General features: G+C 39.2%; 2 protein-coding genes across 7 annotated transcripts in view; one reads left to right on the top strand and one right to left on the bottom strand.

Annotated features, from left to right (window-relative positions):
• The window catches only part of LOC117416560 (pre-mRNA-splicing factor 38B-like), a 5,485-nt gene extending 2,670 nt beyond the window's left edge, over window positions 1–2,815 (top strand). The window contains exons 1-4 of one of the 6 annotated variants that reach the window (XM_034027719.2): window positions 454–509; window positions 600–670; window positions 1,312–1,538; window positions 1,686–2,809. In XM_034027719.2, coding sequence (XP_033883610.1) covers window positions 1,345–1,538; window positions 1,686–2,535 — 1,044 coding nt within the window. In that variant the 5' untranslated portion in view covers window positions 454–509; window positions 600–670; window positions 1,312–1,344 and the 3' untranslated portion in view covers window positions 2,536–2,809. The other 5 variants (XM_059034798.1, XM_034027718.3, XM_034027713.3 and 2 more) reach the window with 5 other exon arrangements.
• LOC131740090 (uncharacterized) lies at window positions 2,720–27,795 on the bottom strand. Its single transcript, XM_059034797.1, has 34 exons — window positions 27,597–27,795; window positions 27,447–27,468; window positions 25,420–25,677; window positions 24,107–24,361; window positions 23,004–23,273; window positions 22,235–22,498; window positions 20,185–20,445; window positions 19,816–20,076; window positions 19,387–19,647; window positions 18,821–19,081; window positions 18,420–18,680; window positions 17,983–18,243; window positions 17,580–17,840; window positions 17,228–17,488; window positions 16,800–17,060; window positions 16,207–16,470; window positions 15,785–16,045; window positions 14,514–14,774; window positions 14,086–14,346; window positions 13,484–13,747; window positions 13,062–13,322; window positions 11,791–12,051; window positions 11,363–11,623; window positions 10,775–11,038; window positions 10,353–10,613; window positions 9,093–9,353; window positions 8,665–8,925; window positions 7,312–7,575; window positions 6,890–7,150; window positions 5,727–5,987; window positions 4,968–5,258; window positions 4,370–4,609; window positions 4,160–4,216; window positions 2,720–3,842 (listed from the first exon to the last, which is right to left on the bottom strand). The coding sequence occupies exons 1-34, from the start codon at window positions 27,648–27,650 to the stop codon at window positions 3,805–3,807; spliced, it is 8,025 nt and encodes a 2,674-aa protein (XP_058890780.1). The 5' UTR covers window positions 27,651–27,795; the 3' UTR covers window positions 2,720–3,804.

The raw sequence follows: 27,795 nt of genomic DNA, 5'->3' as shown, positions 1-27,795 counted from the left end.
TGATACATATCTTTAATAGCATATACCCTGCTTTCGTAAAAGCATTAAATATACTGGTAAGTAGCAGTTAAGATAGTGGTTGTATAAATAACCTATTTTAATTATTACCATCTTTTTCCATAATACAAATTGCACCACCAGTGCCTGACTAGATTGTTTCACAAATGGGCTGCTTAGAGATGAGTAGTGTTAATTGATTCATTGAAATTGTTTGTTCAGAGGGGGTTCAGCGAACCAGAACGAGAAACAGTTTTTTTTATATATATATATATATATATATATGACTTTTGTTGGGGTGGGAGGGTGATACTTGAGATCTTTCTTTCCATCACTTTTTCTGCAGATAATATATATATATATATATATATATATATATATATATATATATATATATATATATAAAAAATTAACTTTCTGCCAGTTGGCTAACTTCCATGTTTTCTTCTTTAGATCTCCCTTGTGCAGCAGGTGAATTGGGAATTGTATCTCAACACTGCTGGTTTGTGTGTGTGAGTCCAAGCAGCTGTTTTACATTCAGATTTGTTATTTTCCATGTAGTTGGTTTTAAAACTCACTCTTCCTGTGTGCTTGCACTGTAGGTTTGGGCCTGACAATAGCTGACTAACATGTCCTGAACTGTGAGATGACATAGCAAGAAGGAGATCATGCGGTAATGACCCTTTTCAAAGATGATGGTCATTAGGGAATCTGCTTTTCCAAACAGTAATCAAACCTCATGCTTCATGGCAGTTGGTTTGCTATTGTTCCAAGTTTGTTATAGCTATCAAAAGAAGCATATATTGTAAAGTTACAGAAGAAAAAAGTCTTAGAAAATGTAAGCACATTTTCAAGACGAGTCACTCGAGTCTAAGCAGCACAAGTACTGTGGCAGGTTAATTTCTTTATTGACCGTAAGCTTCATGGAAACAGAGGTGAACATTGGTACGGCGTATTACAATATAGTCATCACATTTTAAAGTTTAGTGATGACTCTGCTTTTAAGGAAGTAGGACAATGAACAATTAGTGAAGAATATTTTCACATACAAACATGTATCTGTGAAAAAAAAATTCTTAATGTATGAAAACATTAGCACTATCTATGGAACCAGAATGTTCACAGTTCAACTTTTGCTTTGGACCCACCACCGTCATACAAAATTTAATTCTGTAGCTGTTATACTCAACTTCCAAATTTCAGAGCATTAATGAACATTATATAGTGAAGATGTCATTGAAAAAAAGCTCGTTTTCACGACAGTGCTGGTTATTTTATGGTATTAACAAGATGGGCTGGTATTTTCTCTTCCAGGAGCTTGATGTAAAGGCTGGTGGAGGCTGTGTTATGAATGTTGGAGAAATGCTGCACTCTTTCCTCACAAAACTTGAGTGGTTTTCAACACTCTTTCCAAGAATTCCAGTACCAGTTCAAAAGATGATTGACCAGCAAATGAAAAGCAGACCAAGAAAGAATGTGAAAAAGGATGGGAAAGAGGAAGCAGAAGAGCCAGAAAAACATGCAGAACGCAGACGCTCAAGGTAGAGTTGAATTGTATTTTGTAATTCGGTTTGCTTGAGCATGCATTCAGTATTTTAATGCAAGTCTTTAACTGCTTTAAGATAATGTACCTTGTGATTGCAAATACCTATACTTTTCAAAGTTAAGTTCCTTTATTTTTGCTTCAGGTCTCCAAAAAGATCTGCTAGTCCTCGAAGATCTCCAAAACAATCCAGGAGTCAAAGTCGCCATAGAGATGGGCATGGATCAACCAGCTTTGATCGGGAACTGGAGAGAGAAAGGGACCGGCAGAGAAAAGAACGTGAGGGAAAAGACAAAGATAGAGACAGGGTGGACAAGGAGCGCCACCGCTCTCGAAGCCCCGAGCGAGCAGTGGAACGCAGACGCAGCCGGAGTAAGGAGAAGCGCAGAAGCCTTAGCAAGAGCCGGGACAAAAAGAATGACCGGAAAGAAAGGGAAAAGGAGAATGAGAAGAGCAAGAAGAAAGAGCGGGATTATGACAAAGAACGGGGAAGTGAGAGGGACAGAGAGAAAGAAAAATCAAAAGAAAAAAGGAAAGGAGATAATATAGAAAGAAATCGTAAAGAAGAAAAGAGACACGTAGATGACCATAAAATTAAAAGGCATAGTAGAAGCCTAAGTAGAGAGCGAAAACACAGAAGCAGAAGCCACAGTAAAAATGATGGCAGCAAGCGAAGCAGGAGTAAAAGCAAAGAGAGGTCGAATAAACACAAAACTGAAAAATCAAACAAACGCAGCAGGAGTAGAAGCAAAGAGAGGTCTAATAAACACAAATCTGAAAAATCAAACAAACGCAGCAGGAGTGGAAGCAAGGGAAGAACAGACGCTGATGAAAAGTCAAAGAAAAGCAACCGCGGTCATAGCAAAGAGAGATCACACAAGCGTAGCAAAAGCACAGAGCGATCTCACAGGAAGGAGCACATTGACAGCAAGGACCATTCAAGCAAACATGTACATAGGAGAAGCCAAAGCACAGAGCGAGCAGAACAGCTGTGAGGAACCAGAGTTGATTTTGAAGTAAAATGTTTGTTTTTATTATTTTTTCAAATCATCTTGTTAAATGGTAAACAATGCTAAACAAGCATAATCATTCATATGTCCCTCAAGTTTGCGTATTTCATTTCCTTTTAGTAGGTAAGTGCTTTTGTAATCATTTCCACTGGCCATTGTAGACATTGAGTTTAAGGGTTTTTTTTTTTTTCAAAATTATTGTGTACATATGTTCTGAGTGTTTTAATTCCTATGAAGCAACTACCAGGATGCATTTGTATAAGGCAATACTTTGCAAGAAATTATGTGCTCTGTGTTTGGTTAATTGCTTTGGTGCAATTTTTTTCTAATAAAACTTTTATTAAAGATATAAAATGTGTTTGTGTTGAATGGTTTAGACTAGAGAATGAAATTGAATAATTGCACATACATGTGTTCTTGTTTTGATTCCTGATTTAACAATTGAAGATTATATCTTAGAAACCACTAGCTTTATATCTTGGAAAATACTAGCTTTATATTTTCTTTGGGAAATGTGACACATGCCTTGTCAACAAGTCTATTGTGCTACGTAAAAAGTGCAGCTTGCATTTGGAATGTTAGGCACATTCAGTTCCAATTCATTATTTGAAATGCTGGTGTGTTAGTGGGAAATATAGAATATTCTAAATCTCTACAGTGCACTAGGAAAATACAGGACAGCGGGAGGCATTATTCATCACACTCTTCAATGACATTCAATCTCAGTAATACTCTTCAAATTGGAAAGTGAGTCTGCATTTAGAGGAAATACTAGTGATACGTGCTTTAATTGTAGATGAAAGGAAGACTTTGACCACCCATCTTTTTGGGTACAGTGTAGCTGCTGTACTTGATTGCTTTGTTAAATCATTTTTATTAATCTCCAGCAAAACTGTTAATTGTAAGTAAATGTAACAATCAACATTTTTATTCATATGGTTACATAAACAAAAGTAAGTATGACCTACTTAAAAACAATAGTCTTTCTATTTATAGCAACTACCCTACTTTCAGACCAAGCACTGACAGTCCAGCATCAGTTGGGAAACACAAGCATACTAAAAATGTACAATACATTCCTATATTGAAAACAAAAAACAAATCTTAACATAAATTTGCTGTAGATTAAACATTTTTTTTTATACCATTTAAAATTATTTTTAGTACTTGATTAATACAGTCTCAGGTTACAAACACAAGAAATCACAGGTTACAATCTAAAGTCCACAGCAGCAAATTGATGCAGAATATTGATTATAACTGTGGAAGAGTCGGGAATGGGGATGTATAATCTGAAATAAAAATATGAAAATGTTAGGCCATGTTCATACAATTGTAATACAATTATAGTGTGTGGATTTAGTTTTACAAATAATGCCTGCCAAAATACTTCAGGGACACATGTACATCAGAGGGGTGACTGGAAAAGTGACATAACATTTTTAATTATCAACAAAATACGAGTCGTGCACTTGTATAAGTTGTACAGGTTATTTTTTTAGTTAATGGTGAACAATTACATTTGACCTGACAGACTTTTATCAGCACTTTATAGAACACATTTTCAGTGGTACAAAAAGTTATATTCATAAAAAATCCATAAATGTACCTTCATAAGTTCCAGTGTCCTCAGTAAGATCTCTTCTTCTGCGTTTTAAATTAGTGTCTACAGTAAATAATAAAAACAAACCTTGCATTTACTGTCTATATATTTTTCACATTTACACTGTGCTACCAAATGTCAAAAATCTGTTGTTTATTGTGTCCATCAGTCAAAACCAGCTGAAAAACTATAAAAACATTTTAAAAAGCCACTGACCTTGAACAAGAATTTCCACGCTTGGTTCACTTTCTCCAGCAGAATTAACAGCAGTTACCTCAATTGTGTCATTCTGCTTCTTTGGTACAGTACATGAAAAGTGTGATGTTCTGCAGAGCTCAGTTCTTTGTGCTTTGGAGCTATACACTACATATTCCATGGCATGAACGGATGCATTCCATGAAATGACCAGTGAAGTGCCTTCTGTGTAAAATGTAACACCCTTTGGGGGACAGGGAACTGAAAAACACAATGAACAATGAAAAATACAAAACATGGCTGTTATGCAACTGATATCCTATATCAGGCATTAACAGGCAATAGGTAATTCACTGAGGTATATATGGACTGGATATTGTGTGTTTTGTGTACTCTCTGCTTCATACAGCGTCCTCCAGGGGATTCCAGTCCATATTTGTATAATATAGTTTTTGTTATAAGGCGCATATTTACTGAACTTTTTCACAATTGGGAACTTAGCATCACTAAAAATATAATTTATGTCATTTTAATTGGCACACAATAAACCTTTAATACAGCTTGTTAGATGAAAACAGTCCCAAAGGTGTACCAGAAACCCTAACCCAGCCTTGGTTACCTGCAAGCCCTTGAACGGGAGGACTGGGGTAGCCGATCCCTGCTGAGTTCCTGGAGGTGACGGTCACGTTGTAGGTAGAGCTACACGGCACTGGGAAGAAGAAGTATGTGGCTGTGGTCCAGTAGGAGGTCAGGATGAACTGGGCCTGGGGGTCATCTTCGATCAGCCCGTGCATCTCCACCGAGTACTCAACCCCGGCACACTGGACTGCACTCCACCCCACCTTCGCCTCCTGAACCGCATCCACCAAGAGCAGTAGTGACAGCGCCACACTCTCTGCTGGGCAGGGGACTGAGGGAAGACATTCAGTTAAAAGGCTTGGCCATGGTTCTGCAGAGACATAGAAACAATCCCTCCACCCAGAATTCCTATAATAACTGCTCCTAATGTATCTTTTCTAAAAATGCTGACTCAGCCAATTGCTGATTAGTTTCGGACACCCTGTGTATCTGTTCTCGCCCAGGGGTTTTAGAACCCTCAAAATTTTCTGATTCGGTCAGCAATCTACAGGTATTGGGCACCCCAGGCTAAAGGCTTTACTAATTGCATTCTCAAGTCGCTGATCAAAACATGATTCACATGTTGGGATTATCTACCTAGCTGCTTTATTGGTTACTAATTTCCTATTCCAGATTTGTTTGTAATAAAATCATTTAACTTATCGTCTCTGTGTATTAACTGCCCTGCCAGTGATATATAATCCAAATGTCTTGGCATCTAAAACATGTTATGTGAGTACCACCAAGCTAAGGGCGTTACCTGCTCCAGCAATGACCGGCACACTGAACGAGCTGTTACAGACACCATTAGAAGCTGTCACAGTGAAACTGTATATTGTGCCACAAGTCAACCCATCTATGGTGCAGCCAGGTTCTTGGGAAATGCAAGATAGTTTTTCTCCATCACTTCCACTGGCAGAAACAAAGTATTCCAGGCTTCTGTTACTTTGATCCCAGGACAGGAGAGCAGAATTTGTAGCACACTGCATTTGTACAGTTAAATTATCCGGCACACAGGGAACTGTGATGTAAGAAACAGAAGAGGAAAATGAGTCTGGAGAACACTTTATAATAGGGGTCTGTAAATGAAATAGTATCTATGAACCCGGATGGTTTTATATAGAATATATATTTGTGGCACATTTCCAATTAGTCATATGGTTTTAAACAGAACAGGTGCCCAACCACATTCTTCAGGGTGCATGGGGCTGTAAGAATCCCATGAAACCATCATTATTGAGATGAGTGTTTTAGTAGTAACTGATGGTGATGTACGAAGGCTGATCACCCTCTACTAGAGGAAAGGTTGTGAGGTATTTAGTGCTGTGGTATCTGTGTCTCAACTACAACAAAGTTAGTATATGCCAAATTCTAAAATTCATAATATATTCATAAAATAAAGCAAGCTGATATACAGTAGTAAGTGGCAATGGTTTTGGAGATGGAGAAGAGTTGGAAATATATACATGGTAAAACCCTTTGGAATACCTCTTCAGATTTTTCAGTACTTTACTACACTTGCAACATACTGTATGATCAAACCTATTGGTTATACCCAGAACATTTTATCATAAAAGATAAATTATTGGTGTGGCATTCACAGCAACTGATATGCCAGTCTGTAACACCACATGGCCCTTTTTAATTATTTGTTTATTTAGCTGATGCCTTTATCCAAGGCGACTTACAGAGACTAGGGTGTGAGAACTATGCATCAGCTGCAGAGTCACTTACAACAACGTCTCACCCGAAAGATAGAGCACAAGGAGATTAAGTGACTTGCTCATGGTCACACAGTGAGTCAGTGAGTGAGCCGGGACCTCCTGGTTAAGAGCCCTTTTTTGAGCCCTTTTCTTTAACCACTGGACCACACAGCCTCCTCTTTAAATATAAGTTAATGGTACACTTCACAATGGATGTTACCTGTTTTAATTTCATGACCAACGCTGTCTGAACTATTGCAGTCTCCTTTCACTGCTACCACAGTTACAGTGTATGTATTCCCACAGTGCAGGTCTGTAAATTGGCATGTTGAGTCACTTGTGTTGCAAGTGTGCGTGTGCCCATCATTCTCTGTTGCTGTTGCAATAAAGAGTTCTGCTCCCAATTCATGCTTCCAGGACACCGATCCAATGTTAGTTCTGCAGTCCAGTGTGGTTGAAACATTAGTTGGAGGACATGGCCCTAAGAGAATTTCAAACAGCATAAAATTAGGATGCTACTTTTGTAACAAACGCAAATACATTAAGTTCCTATCAGCGCACCAATATTGCGCTAATGCGCTAATCTTGATTGCAAACTTGCTAGACAAACTTTTCAATATGATGAACAAAGTGTAAAAGTACTTGATGCGAGTTGGAAAGCAGCGCTCTGGAACCCGGTGCACTTCTGCCCCAGAGGAGTCACTGTGATGTCATACTTCAGTCCACACTGCAGGTTCGAGACATCACAGTTGTTGCTCTGGGTGCTGCAGGCTGCTTCAGTTTGTCCGTCCTCCCTCACTGCGGTCACCCTGTAGGAAACTGCACCTTGGCTAGCACTCCAGGACACTGACGAATTGTTGCTGGCACAGTTCAGGTTGGCATTTACATTCTGAGGGGGGCAGGGGGCTAAACACAAAAGAAGAATGAATCATTCAAATCAATATTGATGTAATATGACGTGTATGCCCTGTATCCTATTATGGCCAGATGATGACAACATATTGAATATAACTTGTACAGGGCACTTTTGTCATTTTCTAGTACTTGTGGTATTACTTAGAGCTAGCTAAAAAAAGACCCTTTAAACTTTCTCAGGGACAAACCTTTCTTAAACTGGCTAAGCAAGGCGTGCATTTTAATATATATATATATATATATATATATATATATATATATATATATATATATATATATATATATTTTAGCTCAAAGAGCCAGCTGCCCAACGTTTCGATATGTTGTACATATCTTTCTCAAGGGAGCCTGTGTTTGAATCAAAACATTGGAGGTATTTATAGGTTTTTGACAGCATAACTACTTGTAATTCTTTACATTCAAATCCATGATTTATTCTTACATGATGTAATGGTGTTCTATATATTGTGACATCATTTTTACTTCTATCTTTGAATCTGTATTAATTCTAATTAATACTACTTTATATAAACTTATATTTTTATTATATCATGCAATGCTGGCTCTGACGATCAGTCTAGATTTGGCCTCCCCAGCACATCAGCATGCACAACTTTTGAATGAATTTTGTTTATTTATTTAAATGTTATATATTTATTGAAGTTAATTAGTTCATTCTTTTCTGTTGAGTCCCGCTGGCATAATCGTGTTCAGTCTATTTATCCATTTACTTTCTTTTATTCTTCTATATGTCGCATTGTCTAATTTGAGCTGTTCTAATACTACAAACTTTACATCATTTATGTCATGTCTCTGACTGGTGAAGTGCTGTACTATTGGTTCATTTATTTTTTTATTTCTAATTAATGAAAGGTGGTTCTGAATTCTTTTATATAAAATAGATCCAGTCTCTCCAACATATTTGATTTCATCACATTTTTCACAGGCTATTCCATAAACGACATTGCTATTTTTACAGTAGGTATTAGTTTTTAGTGGATATATATATATATATATATATATATATATATATATATATATATATATATATATATATATTCAGAACATTTTGAATTGTACCTGTTTCTATTTCAGTGGAGTTGCTTCTGACACTGTTACAATTATTGTCCAGTCCCGTGACAGTGACTGTGTATTTCTGTCCGCACAGTAAAGATGTGATGTTACAGGTGGTGCCTGTTGAATTGCAGGAGAAAGGGCGTCCAGCGCTTGCTTTTGCAGTGGCTGTGTAGGACACTGCTCCCTGACTGTAAGCCCATGAGACAGAGGCAGTTTGAGCCCCACAGTCCAGGTGTGCCTCCACACGTGTAGGTGCACAGGGCACTTGTAAAAGAAAGACATTTGATCAGATATAATTTCACAATCCAGCAACTTTTCTTATACAGCAGTATGAGCACTCATTTCTGTATTTTCTATGTTCTATAGTCTAAAATGCTTGCATGTGGAATTCCAATGTAAATAATAGGGTGAACCCACTCTTGTAAACATACCTGCAACAATGTTGTAACCTGCGCTCTTTGCACTTTCACATTGGCTCCCCTGGGCTGTGGCATACGCAGTGTAAGTCTGTCCACATTGCATACCGTTGAGGTTGCAGGTAGTATTGGTACCACTGCATGATAGCTGGTGCCCATTTGCTCCTCTGGCAGTCAAAGTGTAGGACACAGCTTTGTTTATCGGCACCCACGACACTGAAGCAGTATTACTTTCACAACCAACTCTTCCCTCAGTTATAGTGGGGGCACATGGTGCTGAAATCAAGACAAAATAATGAACCAAGGCAAACTTGGAGACAATCTGCATATGCATGTTTCAATTCAGAGGGCTACTGCCTAGGCCAGTGCAGCGATCTTGAAAGTGTAATCCTGTTCACACGGCAAGCGTGTGATGGGATAGGAGGTGTCGAATGTGGTGTAGTTGGTGGTGTGACTCTCCTGTCCTGTCAACATCTGGGATTTTGCACCTTTGCTTTGATCACAGGTTACTGAGATGATGTTTGAATCACAGAACAGGTGCCCAACCACATTCTTCAGGGTGCATGGGGCTGTAAAAATCCCATGAAACCATCATTATTGAGGTGAGTGTTTTAGTAGTGACTGATGTATGCAGGCTGATCGCCCTCTACTAGAGGAAAGGTTGTGAGGTATTGAGTGCTGTGGTATCTGTGTCTCAACTACAACAAAGTTAGTATATGCCAAATTCTAAAATTCATTATATATTCATATAATAAAGCAAGCTGATATACAGTAGTAAGTGGCAAATGGTTTTGGAGATGGAGAAGAGTTGGAAATATATACATGGTAAAACCCTTTGGAATACCTCTTCAGATCTTCCAGTACTTTACTACTCACTAGCAACATACTGTATGATCAAACCTATTGGTTATACCCAGAACAGTTTAAAATTATAAAAGATAAATTGTTGGTAGGAATCATTCACAGCAACTGATATGCCAGTCTATAACACCACATGGCCCTTTTTAATTATTTGTTTATTTAGCTCATGCCTTTATCCAAGGCGACTTACAGAGACTAGGGTGTGAGAACTATGCATCAGCTGCAGAGTCACTTACAACAACGTCTCACCCGAAAGATACAGCACAAGGAGATTAAGTGACTTGCTCATGGTCACACAGTGAGTCAGTTGAGTGAGCCGGGACCTCCTGGTTAAGAGCCCTTTTCTTTAACCACTGGACCACACTGCCTCCTCTTTAAATATAAGTTAATGGTACACTTCACAATGGATGTTACCTGTTTTAATTTCATGACCAACGCTGTCTGAACTATTGCAGTCTCCTTCCACTGCTACCACAGTTACAGTGTATGTATTCCCACAGTGCAGGTCTGTAAATTGGCATGTTGAGTCACTTGTGTTGCAAGTGTGCGTGTGCCCATCATTCTCTGTTGCTGTTGCAATAAAGAGTTCTGCTCCCAATTCATGCTTCCAGGACACCGATCCAATGTTAGTTCTGCAGTCCAGTGTGGTTGAAACATTAGTTGGAGGACATGGCCCTAAGAGAATTTCAAACAGCATAAAATTAGGATGCTACTTTTGTAACAAACGCAAATACATTAAGTTCCTATCAGCGCACCAATATTGAGCTAATGCGCTAACCTTGATTGCAAACTTGCTAGACAAACTTTTCAATATGATGAACAAAGTGTAAAAGTACTTGATGCGAGTTGGAAAGCAGCGCTCTGGAACCCGGTGCACTTCTGCCCCAGAGGAGTCACTGTGATGTCATACTTCAGTCCACACTGCAGGTTCGAGACATCACAGTTGTTGCTCTGGGTGCTGCAGGCTGCTTCAGTTTGTCCGTCCTCCCTCACTGCGGTCACCCTGTAGGAAACTGCACCTTGGCTAGCACTCCAGGACACTGAAGCATTGTTGCTGGCACAGTTCAGGTTGGCATTTACATTCTGAGGGGGGCAGGGGGCTAAACACAAAAGAAGAATGAATCATTCAAATCAATATTGATGTAATATGACGCGTATGCCCTGTATCCTATTATGGCCAGATGATGACAACATATTGAATATAACTTGTAGAGGGCACTTTTTGTCATTTTCTAGTACTTGTGGTATTACTTAGAGCTAGCTAAAAAAAGACCCTTTAAACTTTCTCAGGGACAAACCTTTCTTAAACTGGCTAAGCAAAGACAGGCGTGCATTTGAGCTAAAAATATATATATATATATATATATATATATATATATATATATATATATATATATATACATTCAGAACATTTTGAATTGTACCTGTTTCTATTTCAGTGGAGTTGCTTCTGACACTGTTACAATTATTGTCCAGTCCCGTGACAGTGACTGTGTATTTCTGTCCGCACAGTAAAGATGTGATGTTACAGGTGGTGCCTGTTGAATTGCAGGAGAAAGGGCGTCCAGCGCTTGCTTTTGCAGTGGCTGTGTAGGACACTGCTCCCTGACTGTAAGCCCACGAGACAGAGGCAGTTTGAGCCCCACAGTCCAGGTGTGCCTCCACACGTGTAGGTGCACAGGGCACTTGTAAAAGAAAGACATTTGATCAGATATAATTTCACAATCCAGCAACTTTTCTTATACAGCAGTATGAGCACTCATTTCTGTATTTTCTGTGTTCTATAGTCTAAAATGCTTGCATGTGGAATTCCAATGTAAATAATAGGGTGAACCCACTCTTGTAAACATACCTGCAACAATGTTGTAACCTGCGCTCTTTGCACTTTCACACTGGCTCCCCTGGGCTGTGGCATACGCAGTGTAAGTCTGTCCACATTGCATACCATTGAGGTTGCAGGTAGTATTGGTACCGCTGCATGATAGCTGGTGCCCATTTGCTCCTCTGGCAGTCAAAGTGTAGGACACAGCTTTGTTTATCGGCACCCACGACACTGAAGCAGTATTACTTTCACAGCCAACTCTTCCCTCAGTTATAGTGGGGGCACATGGTGCTGAAATCAAGACAAAATAATGAACCAAGGCAAACTTGGAGACAATCTGCATATGCATGTTTCAATTCAGAGGGCTACTGCCTAGGCCAGTGCAGCGACCTTGAAAGTGTAATCCCGTTCACACGGCAAGCGTGTGATGGGATAGGAGGTGTCGAATGTGGTGTAGTTGGTGGTGTGACTCTCCTGTCCTGTCAACATCTGGGATTTTGCACCTTTGCTTTGATCACAGGTTACTGAGATGATGTTTGAATCACAGAACAGGTGCCCAACCACATTCTTCAGGGTGCATGGGGCTGTAAAAATCCCATGAAACCATCATTATTGAGGTGAGTGTTTTAGTAGTGACTGATGTATGCAGGCTGATCGCCCTCTACTAGAGGAAAGGTTGTGAGGTATTGAGTGCTGTGGTATCTGTGTCTCAACTACAACAAAGTTAGTATATGCCAAATTCTAAAATTCATTATATATTCATATAATAAAGCAAGCTGATATACAGCAGTAAGTGGCAAATGGTTTTGGAGATGGAGAAGAGTTGGAAATATATACATGGCAAAACCCTTTGGAATACCTCTTCAGATCTTCCAGTACTTTACTACTCACTAGCAACATACTGTATGATCAAACCTATTGGTTATACCCAGAACAGTTTAAAATTATAAAAGATAAATTATTGGTAGGAATCATTCACAGCAACTGATATGCCAGTCTGTAACACCACATGGCCATTTTTAATTATTTGTTTATTTAGCGGATGCCTTTATCCAAGGCGACTCACAGAGACTAGGGTGTGAGAACTATGCATCAGCTGCAGAGTCACTTACAACAACGTCTCACCCGAAAGATAGAGCACAAGGAGATTAAGTGACTTGCTCATGGTCACACAGTGAGTCAGTGAGTGAGCCGGGACCTCCTGGTTAAGAGCCCTTTTTTGAGCCCTTTTCTTTAACCACTGGACCACACAGCCTCCTCTTTAAATATAAGTTAATGGTACACTTCACAATGGATGTTACCTGTTTTAATTTCATGACCAACGCTGTCTGAACTATTGCAGTCTCCTTCCACTGCTACCACAGTTACAGTGTATGTATTCCCACAGTGCAGGTCTGTAAATTGGCATGTTGAGTCACTTGTGTTGCAAGTGTGCGTGTGCCCATCATTCTCTGTTGCTGTTGCAATAAAGAGTTCTGCTCCCAATTCATGCTTCCAGGACACCGATCCAATGTTAGTTCTGCAGTCCAGTGTGGTTGAAACATTAGTTGGAGGACATGGCCCTAAGAGAATTTCAAACAGCATAAAATTAGGATGCTACTTTTGTAACAAACGCAAATACATTAAATTCCTATCAGCGCACCAATATTGCGCTAATGCGCTAATCTTGATTGCAAACTTGCTAGACAAACTTTTCAATATGATGAACAAAGTGTAAAAGTACTTGATGCGAGTTGGAAAGCAGCGCTCTGGAACCCGGTGCACTTCTGCCCCAGCGGAGTCACTGTGATGTCATACTTCAGTCCACACTGCAGGTTCGAGACATCACAGTTGTTGCTCTGGGTGCTGCACGCTGCTTCAGTTTGTCCGTCCTCCCTCACTGCGGTCACCCTGTAGGAAACTGCACCTTGGCTAGCACTCCAGGACACTGAAGCATTGTTGCTGGCACAGTTCAGGTTGGCATTTACATTCTGAGGGGGGCAGGGGGCTAAACACAAAAGAAGAATGAATCATTCAAATCAATATTGATGTAATATGACGTGTATGCCCTGTATCCTATTATGGCCAGATGATGACAACATATTGAATATAACTTGTACAGGGCACTTTTTGTCATTTTCTAGTACTTGTGGTATTACTTAGAGCTAGCTAAAAAAAGACCCTTTAAACTTTCTCAGGGACAAACCTGACTTAAACTGGCTAAGCAAAGACAGGCATGCATTTGAGCTAAATATATATATATATATATATATATATATATATATATATATATATATATATATATATATATATATATATATACATTCAGAACATTTTGAATTGTACCTGTTTCTATTTCAGTGGAGTTGCTTCTGACACTGTTACAATTATTGTCCAGTCCCGTGACAGTGACTGTGTATTTCTGTCCGCACAGTAAAGATGTGATGTTACAGGTGGTGCCTGTTGAATTGCAGGAGAAAGGACGTCCAGCGCTTGCTTTTGCAGTGGCTGTGTAGGACACTGCTCCCTGACTGTAAGCCCACGAGACAGAGGCAGTTTGAGCCCCACAGTCCAGGTGTGCCTCCACACGTGTAGGTGCACAGGGCACTTGTAAAAGAAAGACATTTGATCAGATATAATTTCACAATCCAGCAACTTTTCTTATACAGCAGTATGAGCACTCATTTCTGTATTTTCTATGTTCTATAGTCTAAAATGCTTGCATGTGGAATTCCAATGTAAATAATAGGGTGAACCCACTCTTGTAAACATACCTGCAACAATGTTGTAACCTGCGCTCTTTGCACTTTCACACTGGCTCCCCTGGGCTGTGGCATACGCAGTGTAAGTCTGTCCACATTGCATACCGTTGAGGTTGCAGGTAGTATTGGTACCGCTGCATGATAGCTGGTGCCCATTTGCTCCTCTGGCAGTCAAAGTGTAGGACACAGCTTTGTTTATCGGCACCCACGACACTGAAGCAGTATTACTTTCACAGCCAACTCTTCCCTCAGTTATAGTGGGGGCACATGGTGCTGAAATCAAGACAAAATAATGAACCAAGGCAAACTTGGAGACAATCTGCATATGCATGTTTCAATTCAGAGGGCTACTGCCTAGGCCAGTGCAGCGACCTTGAAAGTGTAATCCCGTTCACACGGCAAGCGTGTGATGGGATAGGAGGTGTCGAATGTGGTGTAGTTGGTGGTGTGACTCTCCTGTCCTGTCAACATCTGGGATTTTGCACCTTTGCTTTGATCACAGGTTACTGAGATGATGTTTGAATCACAGAACAGGTGCCCAACCACATTCTTCAGGGTGCATGGGGCTGTAAAAATCCCATGAAACCATCATTATTGAGGTGAGTGTTTTAGTAGTGACTGATGTATGCAGGCTGAGCGCCCTCTACTAGAGGAAAGGTTGTGAGGTATTGAGTGCTGTGGTATCTGTGTCTCAACTACAACAAAGTTAGTATATGCCAAATTCTAAAATTCATTATATATTCATATAATAAAGCAAGCTGATATACAGCAGTAAGTGGCAAATGGTTTTGGAGATGGAGAAGAGTTGGAAATATATACATGGCAAAACCCTTTGGAATACTTCTTCAGATCTTCCAGTACTTTACTACTCACTAGCAACATACTGTATGATCAAACCTATTGGTTATACCCAGAACAGTTTAAAATTATAAAAGATAAATTATTGGTAGGAATCATTCACAGCAACTGATATGCCAGTCTGTAACACCACATGGCCCTTTTTAATTATTTGTTTATTTAGCTGATGCCTTTATCCAAGGCGACTTACAGAGACTAGGGTGTGAGAACTATGCATCAGCTGCAGAGTCACTTACAACAACGTCTCACCCGAAAGATAGAGCACAAGGAGATTAAGTGACTTGCTCATGGTCACACAGTGAGTCAGTGAGTGAGCCGGGACCTCCTGGTTAAGAGCCCTTTTTTGAGCCCTTTTCTTTAACCACTGGACCACACAGCCTCCTCTTTAAATATAAGTTAATGGTACACTTCACAATGGATGTTACCTGTTTTAATTTCATGACCAACGCTGTCTGAACTATTGCAGTCTCCTTTCACTGCTACCACAGTTACAGTGTATGTATTCCCACAGTGCAGGTCTGTAAATTGGCATGTTGAGTCACTTGTGTTGCAAGTGTGCGTGTGCCCATCATTCTCTGTTGCTGTTGCAATAAAGAGTTCTGCTCCCAATTCATGCTTCCAGGACACCGATCCAATGTTAGTTCTGCAGTCCAGTGTGGTTGAAACATTAGTTGGAGGACATGGCCCTAAGAGAATTTCAAACAGCATAAAATTAGGATGCTACTTTTGTAACAAACGCAAATACATTAAGTTCCTATCAGCGCACCAATATTGCGCTAATGCGCTAATCTTGATTGCAAACTTGCTAGACAAACTTTTCAATATGATGAACAAAGTGTAAAAGTACTTGATGCGAGTTGGAAAGCAGCGCTCTGGAACCCGGTGCACTTCTGCCCCAGAGGAGTCACTGTGATGTCATACTTCAGTCCACACTGCAGGTTCGAGACATCACAGTTGTTGCTCTGGGTGCTGCAGGCTGCTTCAGTTTGTCCGTCCTCCCTCACTGCGGTCACCCTGTAGGAAACTGCACCTTGGCTAGCACTCCAGGACACTGAAGCATTGTTGCTGGCACAGTTCAGGTTGGCATTTACATTCTGAGGGGGGCAGGGGGCTAAACACAAAAGAAGAATGAATCATTCAAATCAATATTGATGTAATATGACGCGTATGCCCTGTATCCTATTATGGCCAGATGATGACAACATATTGAATATAACTTGTACAGGGCACCTTTTGTCATTTTCTAGTACTTGTGGTATTACTTAGAGCTAGCTAAAAAAAAGACCCTTTAAACTTTCTCAGGGACAAACCTTTCTTAAACTGGCTAAGCAAAGACAGGCGTGCATTTGAGCTAAATATATATATATATATATATATATATATATATATATATATATATATATATATATATACATACATTCAGAACATTTTGAATTGTACCTGTTTCTATTTCAGTGGAGTTGCTTCTGACACTGTTACAATTATTGTCCAGTCCCGTGACAGTGACTGTGTATTTCTGTCCGCACAGTAAAGATGTGATGTTACAGGTGGTGCCTGTTGAATTGCAGGAGAAAGGGCGTCCAGCGCTTGCTTTTGCAGTGGCTGTGTAGGACACTGCTCCCTGACTGTAAGCCCACGAGACAGAGGCAGTTTGAGCCCCACAGTCCAGGTGTGCCTCCACACGTGTAGGTGCACAGGGCACTTGTAAAAGAAAGACATTTGATCAGATATAATTTCACAATCCAGCAACTTTTCTTATACAGCAGTATGAGCACTCATTTCTGTATTTTCTATGTTCTATAGTCTAAAATGCTTGCATGTGGAATTCCAATGTAAATAATAGGGTGAACCCACTCTTGTAAACATACCTGCAACAATGTTGTAACCTGCGCTCTTTGCACTTTCACACTGGCTCCCCTGGGCTGTGGCATACGCAGTGTAAGTCTGTCCACATTGCATACCGTTGAGGTTGCAGGTAGTATTGGTACCGCTGCATGATAGCTGGTGCCCATTTGCTCCTCTGGCAGTCAAAGTGTAGGACACAGCTTTGTTTATCGGCACCCACGACACTGAAGCAGTATTACTTTCACAGCCAACTCTTCCCTCAGTTATAGTGGGGGCACATGGTGCTGAAATCAAGACAAAATAATGAACCAAGGCAAACTTGGAGACAATCTGCATATGCATGTTTCAATTCAGAGGGCTGCTGCCTAAGTGTACCTGTTTGAACAGAGGCACTGTTAATCGGGGTGCTGCTACACTTGGAATCCTGTGCCAGCACTGTCACATTGTAGAGCTGTCCACAGTCTAGCTCGTTGAGCTGGCAGGTGGTGTTAGGTGTGTTGCATGAGATGACGTGGTCATTGTTTCCATCCGCCATCACAGTATAGCTCTCCGCACCTGGGCTGGGATCCCAGTACACTATAGCAATACTTGTAATACAGTCCAGACGAGCAACAATGTTCTGTGGGTCACAAGGGGCTGTGGACAGAGGAGAAACCACTGGAAAATGAATTTGCTTTCTAGCAAGCCCCTTTCTCTTTGAAAACTGCTGGAGCATTTGCAATCTCAGTAGCTGTAAATATTATTGGAACTGTATGCCATGATCATAAAGCTGTGTTACCTGTCTTTATGGAAGCAGAAGAGCTTTGAGGGCTTCTGCATTCTCCATTATCTGCTAGCACAGTTATGGTATATTGCTCTCCACACTGTAGACTGTCGACACTGCAGGTTAAGTTCCCAGTGGAGCAGGATTTTGTGAAATGATTCCGACCTGTTACTGTTGCCGTGTACGATGTGGCTGTAGATGATCGATTCCATGAGACGTGCACAGTGTTGGTTTCACAGGCCAAATCTCCATTCACGTTCGAGGGTGCACAGGGCACTAGCAAAACAATAAAATACAGTACACAGTATTGGACACATTCTTTCATTTGAAATTTCAGCTGCCACATGTATAACATAAACCTAATACTCAAGACCAGGTCTAATCTCATGTATGCCAAACAGGCCACTTGGTTCCTATAATTTCAGAAGTCAAGAGAGGTTAATTGCACATACCTTCCTGAACTATTTCACGTTGACTCGGCTCACTATAGCACGTGCCATTTGATGACATCACTAAAACAGTGTAGGACTGACCACACTGTAGCCCTCCAATGTCACAGCTTGTGCCTGTAGAGCTGCAGTACTTCCAGATCCCATCTTCAGCTTCCACTATGGCACTGTGCATTTCAGCTCCCGCGCTGGGATCCCACAATACTTTGACAATTCTAGTTTCGCAATCAGTGTGGGTCTTGATATTCTCAGGCATACACGGCACTAAGATCAGAATGTGAAATATGTTTAGGGAGGCCTATCAAGTGATAGAAACCACTGCTTTGCCTTCCTTTTTCAGCAGTAAAGTCATTTAAATAATTACAATAAATGAATACATGCGTAATAGTAATAAAACCAGTTACCAGACGTCATTTGAATGCTTTCTGATTCAGGACTTGCACATGTTCCATCATGGGAGTTTACAGTGACCATGTAGTGCACCCCACATTTCAGATCAGGAATGATACAGCTGGTAAACGTGGTATTGCAGGTCAGGTTGCTCCCATCGTTGGATTGCAGTGTAGCAGTGTAGGACTCGGCTCCTGGACTCTGATTCCACATCACTAAAACCAGACTAGTCGAACATTCCAGGAAAGCCTCGGTTACTACTGGTGCACAAGGAGCTGGAAGAAAAGCGACGTGGGTTATTCCTTCTATTTTGAAATCAACAAAACACACGAGACATGAGCTGCTGTGATATTCTTGAAGGTAAAACTAATTATAATTAGATTATTATTTTGAATTTTCCATATTTAGTAAAACTTACAAGGAACAACAAACCAACAAACATTTCAGCTAGTGCCTTCAGCGGTGTACTGATGCATTAAAAAGCCAAAAAGGCCTATCTTTCAAGGAAGTGCTTATGTGTTCTCGTCATTATGGTATGCTAGAATGCTAGCTTGTTCACAGTTCTTTGATTTAATGTTACCTGTCTTAACAGTCACTGTGGAACTCCGTGAGCTGTTGCATTTGAGATTGGTTGCTGTAACATAGACAGTGTATGACTGCCCGCACTCCAGAGCTGTGATTTGGCACTGTGTGTCACGAGCAACGCAGGCATGCTGGGTGCCATCTGATCCTTCAACTGTGGCAAAGTACATAAGAGCTCCGCTGCTGTAGCTCCATGACACTGACAGGGAGTCTGTGCTGCAGCCAGCATCAGCTGTGACGTTCGTAGGGGTGCACGGTACTGAAAGACAAAATGAAAAAGGGAATCATTGTATTAAATTGTATTAAACAGGAAGGTACTTCTTCAGACAAGAAAGGAATTAGGATTTAGAATCAGCCTCCCCTACTAGAAGTCATTGCATGAGAAAGCAAGCAATAGAAATACAAAAGAGTGCAGAACGGACCATACCTGTTTCTGCCACTTCACCGAGAGCTTGCGCACTTGTGCACTGATCATCTGATGCTATAATCCAAACGCTTAAACTCTCGCCGCACGGCACGCCTGGCATGGAACAGCTGTTGGAGAAGGAGCTGCAGTTGTACCGCTTTCTTGTGTTGCCCGTGGCTTCCACCGTGTAGGACAGGGCCCCCGCCGCAGTGTCCCAGGATGAAGTCAGCACGTCGGACTGGCAGTCTGCTATGGTTTTCATATTTGTTGGCTCACAAGGTGCTGAAAGATACACAGCCCGAGTCAGTCATTATGACTACAGTATTCAATATTCAACTTGTATGTTGAAAAAAGAGTGCTGTAGGAAGCACTCCTGCTAGGGTACTTTACCTGTACGAGCTCTGGCAGGAGCGCTGTTGGAACTGCTGCATTCCCCTTTCACTGAGGAGACTCTGAACATGTACCCCATTCCACAGTTTAAATCTGTGAAGAAGCAGGAGGTGTCTGTGGTCCTGCACTCCATCACCACCCCGTCCGACCCCAGGGCTGTTGCTGAGTAGAAGTCAGTGTTAGGAGTGGGATCCCAGGAAAAGAAGACAACATTGCTGTAGCAGTCCCGGTAGATGTCCAGGTTTATAGGTGCACAAGGAACTGAAAAGAGCAAAGCAGAGATGTACTTAAAATCACCATAGCTTCATCATGTCATTATCTGATGCTACCTCCTGTGTACTATCTTTTTTTTTAACAACAGGGATTTCTTTTTATTAATCCATAGCTTCCATAACACTATGTAACACAATTTTTGTTCCTGGGTAGTAAGTGTTATTTCCTAATTGCTTATGCCTCAAAAGTATAGAAAATGGCTATTATTCCCCACAAACTTTGCTTTTGTGACCAGGACAGTGATATTTTGAAATTTACCTATTTCCAATGAGAAAACGGGTGAATTTGTGTCTTTTCGTTCACATAAAGTCAGAAAAATTTAGAAGTGAGTAGTTTTTCGAGATTTACGATTATACTGTAAATCACTTTCACGAATCAGCCCCCAAATGTAGTCTCCCATCATGTTCTCGTTATACTGTCCTTCATTGACAGCTCATCCAGGAGCCTCAAAGCCGTGCTGCTCCATAATGGTAACAAGTACCCGTCTCTTCCCCTGGCTCACTCGGTGCACCTCAAAGAGGATTACAACAGCAACAAGACCTTGCTGGACGCCTTGAAGTATGATGAGTACGGCTGGGACCCCCGGAAGGTGCTGATGCCACCACTGCACATCAAATTGGGCCTTATGAAACAATTTGTCAGAGCTCTAGATAAGGAGTCGGCAGCCTTCAAGTACCTTCAAGACTTCTTCCCTAAGCTGTCTGAGGCAAAGGTCAAAGCCGGTGTCTTCGTCGGACCACAGATAAAGAAGATCCTGGAGTGCAATGAATTCCCCAAGAAGCTCACTAGTAAGGAGAAAGCGGCTTGGAACAGCTTTGTTGCAGTGGTTCGAGGCTTCCTGGGCAATCACAACGCCGAAAACTATGTGGAGCTGGTTGAGACTCTGGTGAAGAACTACGGCACAATGGGCTGTAGGATGTCCCTCAAAGTCCATATCCTTGATGCTCATCTTGATAAATTCAAGGAGAACATGGGAGCGTACTCGGAGGAGCAAGGCAAGCGCTTCCACCAGGATATACTGGACTTTGAACGTCGCTACCAAGGACAGTATAACAAGAACATGATGGGAGACTACATTTGGGGGCTGATTTGTGAAAGTGATTTACAGTATAATCGTAAATCTTGAAAAACTACTCGCTTTTAAATCTTATGTAGTCATTTTTGTATTACTTTAGTATAAATACATGTTAATTTCGATTCATATGTTGTTTTTTTCTGACTTTATGTGAACGAAAAGACACAAATTCACCCGTTTTCTCATTGGAAATAGGTAAATTTCAAAATATCACTGTCCTGGTCACAAAAGCAAAGTTTGTGGGGAATAATAGCCATTTTCTATATTTTTGAGGCATAAGCAATTAAGAAATAACACTTACTACCCAGGAACCAAAAAAAAAAAAACATTTGTTACACGGTGTAATTAATTGATCTGTCCACCTTTGTGAATGTTTTCTTGCTGTTGCTGTCTAAGTTCTCAATCATGTTGCTGTTTTCATATTTAGCGGGTTGAAAGGATCAGAGGTCATCAAAGAGATGTTCTATGTCAGGCACTCATATATATGATCCTAATCGTCTCTAATGATGATGTTTCCCTATGTGTTTCATTACTTTTGAGCCTGGTTGCATTTCCAGCACTTGGAGGAAATGCTTACAAAGTTTTAATCTGCGGCTATGCCAAAAGCTGGGCTGAAGGGCATGATAATGTCAACCTCTCTTGGATAGGCAGTTAGTTTGCCCGGGCAGTCTTTACTTACAGTTACAGCCAAAGAAATGCTACCTGTTTGAAAGACAGCAGTTGTTTCCGCAACACTTTCACAACCACCAGCCAGTGCAAAGACATGCACAGTGTACTTTGCTCCACACTTCAGCCCCATGATCTGGCAGCCAGTTGTTTTTGTGGTGCAGGAGAGGGCTGCCGTCCCATTCTGAGTGGTAGCAGAGGCTCTGTATGAAGTTGCACCTGAACTGGGATTCCACGCCACAGTCGCAAAGCCATCGACACAGCTGTAGTTTGCTTGAATTGCTGAAGCTGGGTCTACACCTGTAAATGAGCATTGGAACAATAAAGCACATGGAATTAAAATAAAATATGTACTGGGATAATACACAGTGTGTTCAGTAGAAAAAAAATACACATCTTGGGGGCTCCCGAGTGGCGCATCCAGTAAAGGCGCTCCGCGTGGACTGCAGGATGCACCCTATAGCCTGGACACTGCTGGTTCGAGTCCAGGCTATTCCATTGCTGACCGTGGACGGGGGTTCCCAGGGGGCGGCACACAATTGGCCGAGCACCTATGAGGGCAGCTCCTATTGGTCCAGAAAGCGAGATCCTGGGCCAAAAAAACACTCATCCCACACTACACTTTACATCTTACAATGCTGAGATTCGATCCTTGAACTGGTAGTTCAATACAACCAATATTCTTTTTAAATGGACCCAAATAAAATACAGAACCAGTTTAGTGGCCTGAATCTGGTTACCAAACCTTGCTTTCACTTTGAGCTGGTAATTCTGTTTTTGAATCATTATTGGACAGTCTACTTACTTCCAGTCCTATAAGTGATGTATGATTCCTCTCCGAAAATCATAAAGTTGTTGGCGGACCTTAATCCAAAGACGTAGTTGGTGCATGTCATAAGGCTATTGATGACAACAAAGGTATCTGTGGTTTTTAAAATCTCTGGGGTGCTGCTGAGGTTCTCATTCTTATAGACAAATATTCCATACAAAAGGACCTTGTCCACTGGCTGCCAGTCAATACGCACTGCATTCGAACCAATGTTCGAAAGAGTGGCACCTGTTGGCGGCGGAACCACTGGAATAAACAAACATTTTTCTTTTAATTACGCAGGTTTCCAAGCAACCCCACACGACAGCCTCTTACTGCCTCCTAATGACAGAGAAATCAACATCAATAACCATATATTTTAGTATGTTGTAGGGAACTTGTATTTCCATTTTAAAACATGATATCTGGTAATGCACTAGGTTAAAGAAAGTTTTCAGTTTGCTTGCTTTGAAGAAGGCTTCCTAGGTCATTTCACCTCACCAGTGTCTTTGGAGTCAAATGGGTAAACAGCTGGTTGTTTAATTACAGGAGGGAAGGCCCTGAAAGGTGAGAGAGTGGCACTCTCCAGGTGAAATGACCAAGAAACTGCAAGTCTAGCTCAAAGCAAGGCTTCTAAACAGAGATGTATTTAACACATTGTAGTGCTAGAGATTATTTTTACAATAAACATAGGTAATAGCTATAACATGTGTTTCTTTCAAAACTGCACGTCTTAGACCTATATAGTGAACCGAAGTGTGCAACAGGCAAGCTGTATAGACATATTTTGTTTGCTACAACCATGTAAAGTCAATTTTAAGTTAAACAATGTTTTTATTATGTGTGTCCCTCCCGCCATAAGTATTCTCTATTAATCATTTTTAAAACATTCTGCGATGGATTGTTTCAAGCGTCTAGTTTATCATTATTAATAGGAGCAGAAATAAACAGCTAATTAATAATAACAGTCATCGGTCCAACACTGCAGGTTATTATGAATCAGTAAAATAAACTGAAAGTGAATTGATCTGAGGATTTATGCATGCCCCGTGCGAAATACTAATATACTAACAACCCCTACCATGAAGAAGTCTACTTACATGTCGTGACGGTTTTTATTTTGCTCGGTGCCCCCAGGCCACCTGCGTTTGCAGTGTAAATATTCAGCATGTAGGTTTTGGTCGGCTGCAGATTGTTTATTGTCCCCTGCAGAGCGGAAAATGTCAGGTTGTAGTTTTCGCTGTCTGATTTAACAATCAGGTAATAGCGTTCTGCGCCCGTCACTGCGGACCATTGCGCTGTGATCGCAGTGCTTGAGATGGCATCAGCTCCGATTATCTGAGATGTGCCAGGTACTTAAACAAAAAAGAAAACAAAAATGAAATCCACATGGAGGAAAAATATATTTCAAGTCTGAAAATATATATTAAAATACAATGAGTGCTTCTTTTTAATATAATCCCATTCAGTTTGGTGTGCAGAGCATATTTTGTATTTTATATTTTAAAAACATATTGCAAACTACATTGCAATATATTTTATTTTATATATCTATATGTATTTTAAAATATGTCAAAAATACAGTAGTGTGCAAGGTTATAAAAAATACCTCAAGATTTGTTATTTATTGAGCTTTATACACACACACACACACACACACACACACACACACACACACACACACACACACACACACACACACATATATATATATATATATATATATATATATATATATATATATATACACACACACACACACAAAGACTTTCTTTTGTAGTTGGTAATATACATACATACATACATAAATTATGCTTAAACCAGAACAAAAGGTCTTCAACAATGAAAATAGGGCACCAGTAACGTTTATAATGCAAATACATTGATTCATTATATTATTAATTCTTTGGCTTGGTGTTATTTCAATAGTGTTTTGTGGGATTCAGGTAAATAAAAGTTTTATATTCATGTTCTAGACTGTTGTTGGTTTATTTATTTTTTTAAGCCTCAAAAAGCATTGTTTAAAACAGTAGAATGAATATTTATGAAATATTGGAACCTCTCTGAGTGGTCTTGCATTGAATCAATAAAGTGTTTTGGATCTGTTGTCTTGCCCATTGCACTGAACATTACTTTTTTATATAGAGAATTGTGTAAGAAATTCCATGTGTATATCAGAAATATTGCGGATGTTTATATGTTGTTGTCCAGCCCTATAATATCCAGATTCAATTCATTGTTATAAGTACTGCAAATGTGCATTGCGATTGTGGTGTATTTCCAGGGCCAGTGCACGCCACATGTGAGGAACAGTTTTTAATATGACAGTACTTATATTTCAATAGATTTCAAATCAAATACGCAATAGAGCACTAAACATCACAAATACAATTTTACTATGTCTTTCAAGTACCTGTTGCCGCTAATTTCCAGGTAGACTCCACCACGTAGAACAATATCGAGGATTTAACTGTGACATTGTAAACAGTGGCAGGTCTGAGGCCGCCGACCAGTCTTACTGTAGGTGATTCGGGTAAGAAGAGCACAATTGGTGCAATATTAGTACTGTTTACTACCCTTAAATCCAGAAAATAATTAACACCGGAGGCTGGCGTCCATTTCACCTCAAGCTCGGTTGCGGATGGTGAACTTATCTCCGTAATTGTTAGCCCTGTAGAAAATCACACACAAAAACATATTTCAATTATTAGCCTAAATGTGGCATATAACCTTACAAATAATAATAATAATAATAATAATAATAATAATAATAATAATAATAATAATAATAATAATAATAATAATTGCTATGGGAGTTGCTGTATTTATAAACAAAATATTATATTTATATTTAATTTGCGATCCTGCCAGTTTTGTTCGAATATTCTGTAGCATCTAGCCACAAGGTGGCACGGTTCACGCAAACATATTGTTCCAGTAACACTGTTATAATGTAACATATACTGTAAAATTGACTGGTTTTGTTTTTTTAGCTTAATTGAAGGCGTTTCATTTTATTTATATTTATTTTTTTGTCACGCAGTATTTATTTTTGTATTTATGTTGGTGTTAAAAATGTTTAATGTTTTTACTTAAACGCGTAATACATTATGTGGTTATAAACAAAGTAGTTAAAACATTTTTGTTACTTACACATTAACGGTATTCCACTGCAACTATTGACATATAAACGCGCCTTTTGTACGATAAAAAAAAAACGGACAAACTTGTATGGAATTATAACTATTTGTCATAAATAAACACACAAGAACAATGACATTTTGTCACTAAGCACTAAACATAATTTCAGTCAAGCAATGTAACAGTTTGTATTTGTATATAAAACAACAGCTATTAGCATTCTTATCAATTTCATAATATATAATATAATAATAGTTTATTAATCTGTATAAATGGTAATACGCTATAAAACATTTATTTTGATTAGGTTAATAATAGCCTATTACAATAGGCAGCATTAACCTATTAATTGAAAAAGTCGTATAATCATATTATATATATATATATATATATATATATATATATATATATATATATATATATATATATATATATATATATATATATAAGAAAAAAAGAGAAAAGGATATTTCAGGTACTTAAAAAGGTAGAATAATTGATTCCAAATCAATTATCAGGACGTTTCGGACTACAAGTCCTTCATCGGCTGAATACAAAAAAACAGTGCTTTAAGAAGTTGATACGTCCTGATAATTGATTTGTAATCAATTATTCTAACTTTTTAAGTACCTGAAATATCCTTTTCTCTTTTTTCTTTTTTCTTATTGATCATTTTGGTACACAGCAGTTTTCCTTTTTCTCAAACTATATATATCTGCTCCGTTATTGAATCGTATTTTGTCATACTTGTACTTGCTAGAACCAAAGTCATTGTATTGATCTTGCTCTTAATTGTATTAATACTTGTACTGTGATTCTTGAAATGTATTTTTGTTTACGACTGTAAACAAGAAATATATATATAAGAAATATATATATATATATATATATATATATATATATATATATATATATATATATATATATATATATATATATATCCAACATCCAAATATTTATCCTTAAAGATAGTTTGAGCAGTATGTATATATGAAAAATAATATACTATAAAACAATCAAATATTTTTCACAGTAAACATAATGTACAACCTTATTAAAAACCTATTTTATAGGGACAGCTACATATCTTTTTAGAATGTTTATATCCGCTAGGCAAACATTTGATTTTTTAAAATGCAAAATTAATATATAATCCCATACTGTTTAAAAATCAATGACATACATAAATGCTTTAGAATACTTAAAAATGCGTTGTCTTGAAGCATTCAGATACAATAAAAATAACAATTAATAGCGACTAACAACAAATACCACAATAATAATTAATCAAACACTTACCGCTTATTGGAAAATATGATACCTGAAATAAAAATGTAAAAACAAAACATAAATATCTCAGTAAAACAACACATTTCATACATTTTCAACGTTTTACATTATTTTAAACAAAATAATTACAACATATAGGTCGACATAATTTATATTTACCTGAATTACAGTTACAAAAAATAAAAGGAAACCTAATGCACCTAAAAACCCCATCTTTAACAATGACTAGTAGATTTCAATAAGTTATATGCATGGGAACATAACAAAAAAAATAAGATGGTCTGGACTCTTTTAACAAGCTTGTAGAAGGAAACTCTCTTTAACTCAGTCTTGTAGGACCAATCAGCATTGTATTAAA

Source organism: Acipenser ruthenus, chromosome 12 (assembly GCF_902713425.1).
Source record: "Acipenser ruthenus chromosome 12, fAciRut3.2 maternal haplotype, whole genome shotgun sequence".
Classification (NCBI taxonomy): domain Eukaryota; kingdom Metazoa; phylum Chordata; class Actinopteri; order Acipenseriformes; family Acipenseridae; genus Acipenser; species Acipenser ruthenus.
This window is presented reverse-complemented; position numbering and strand designations above follow the sequence as displayed.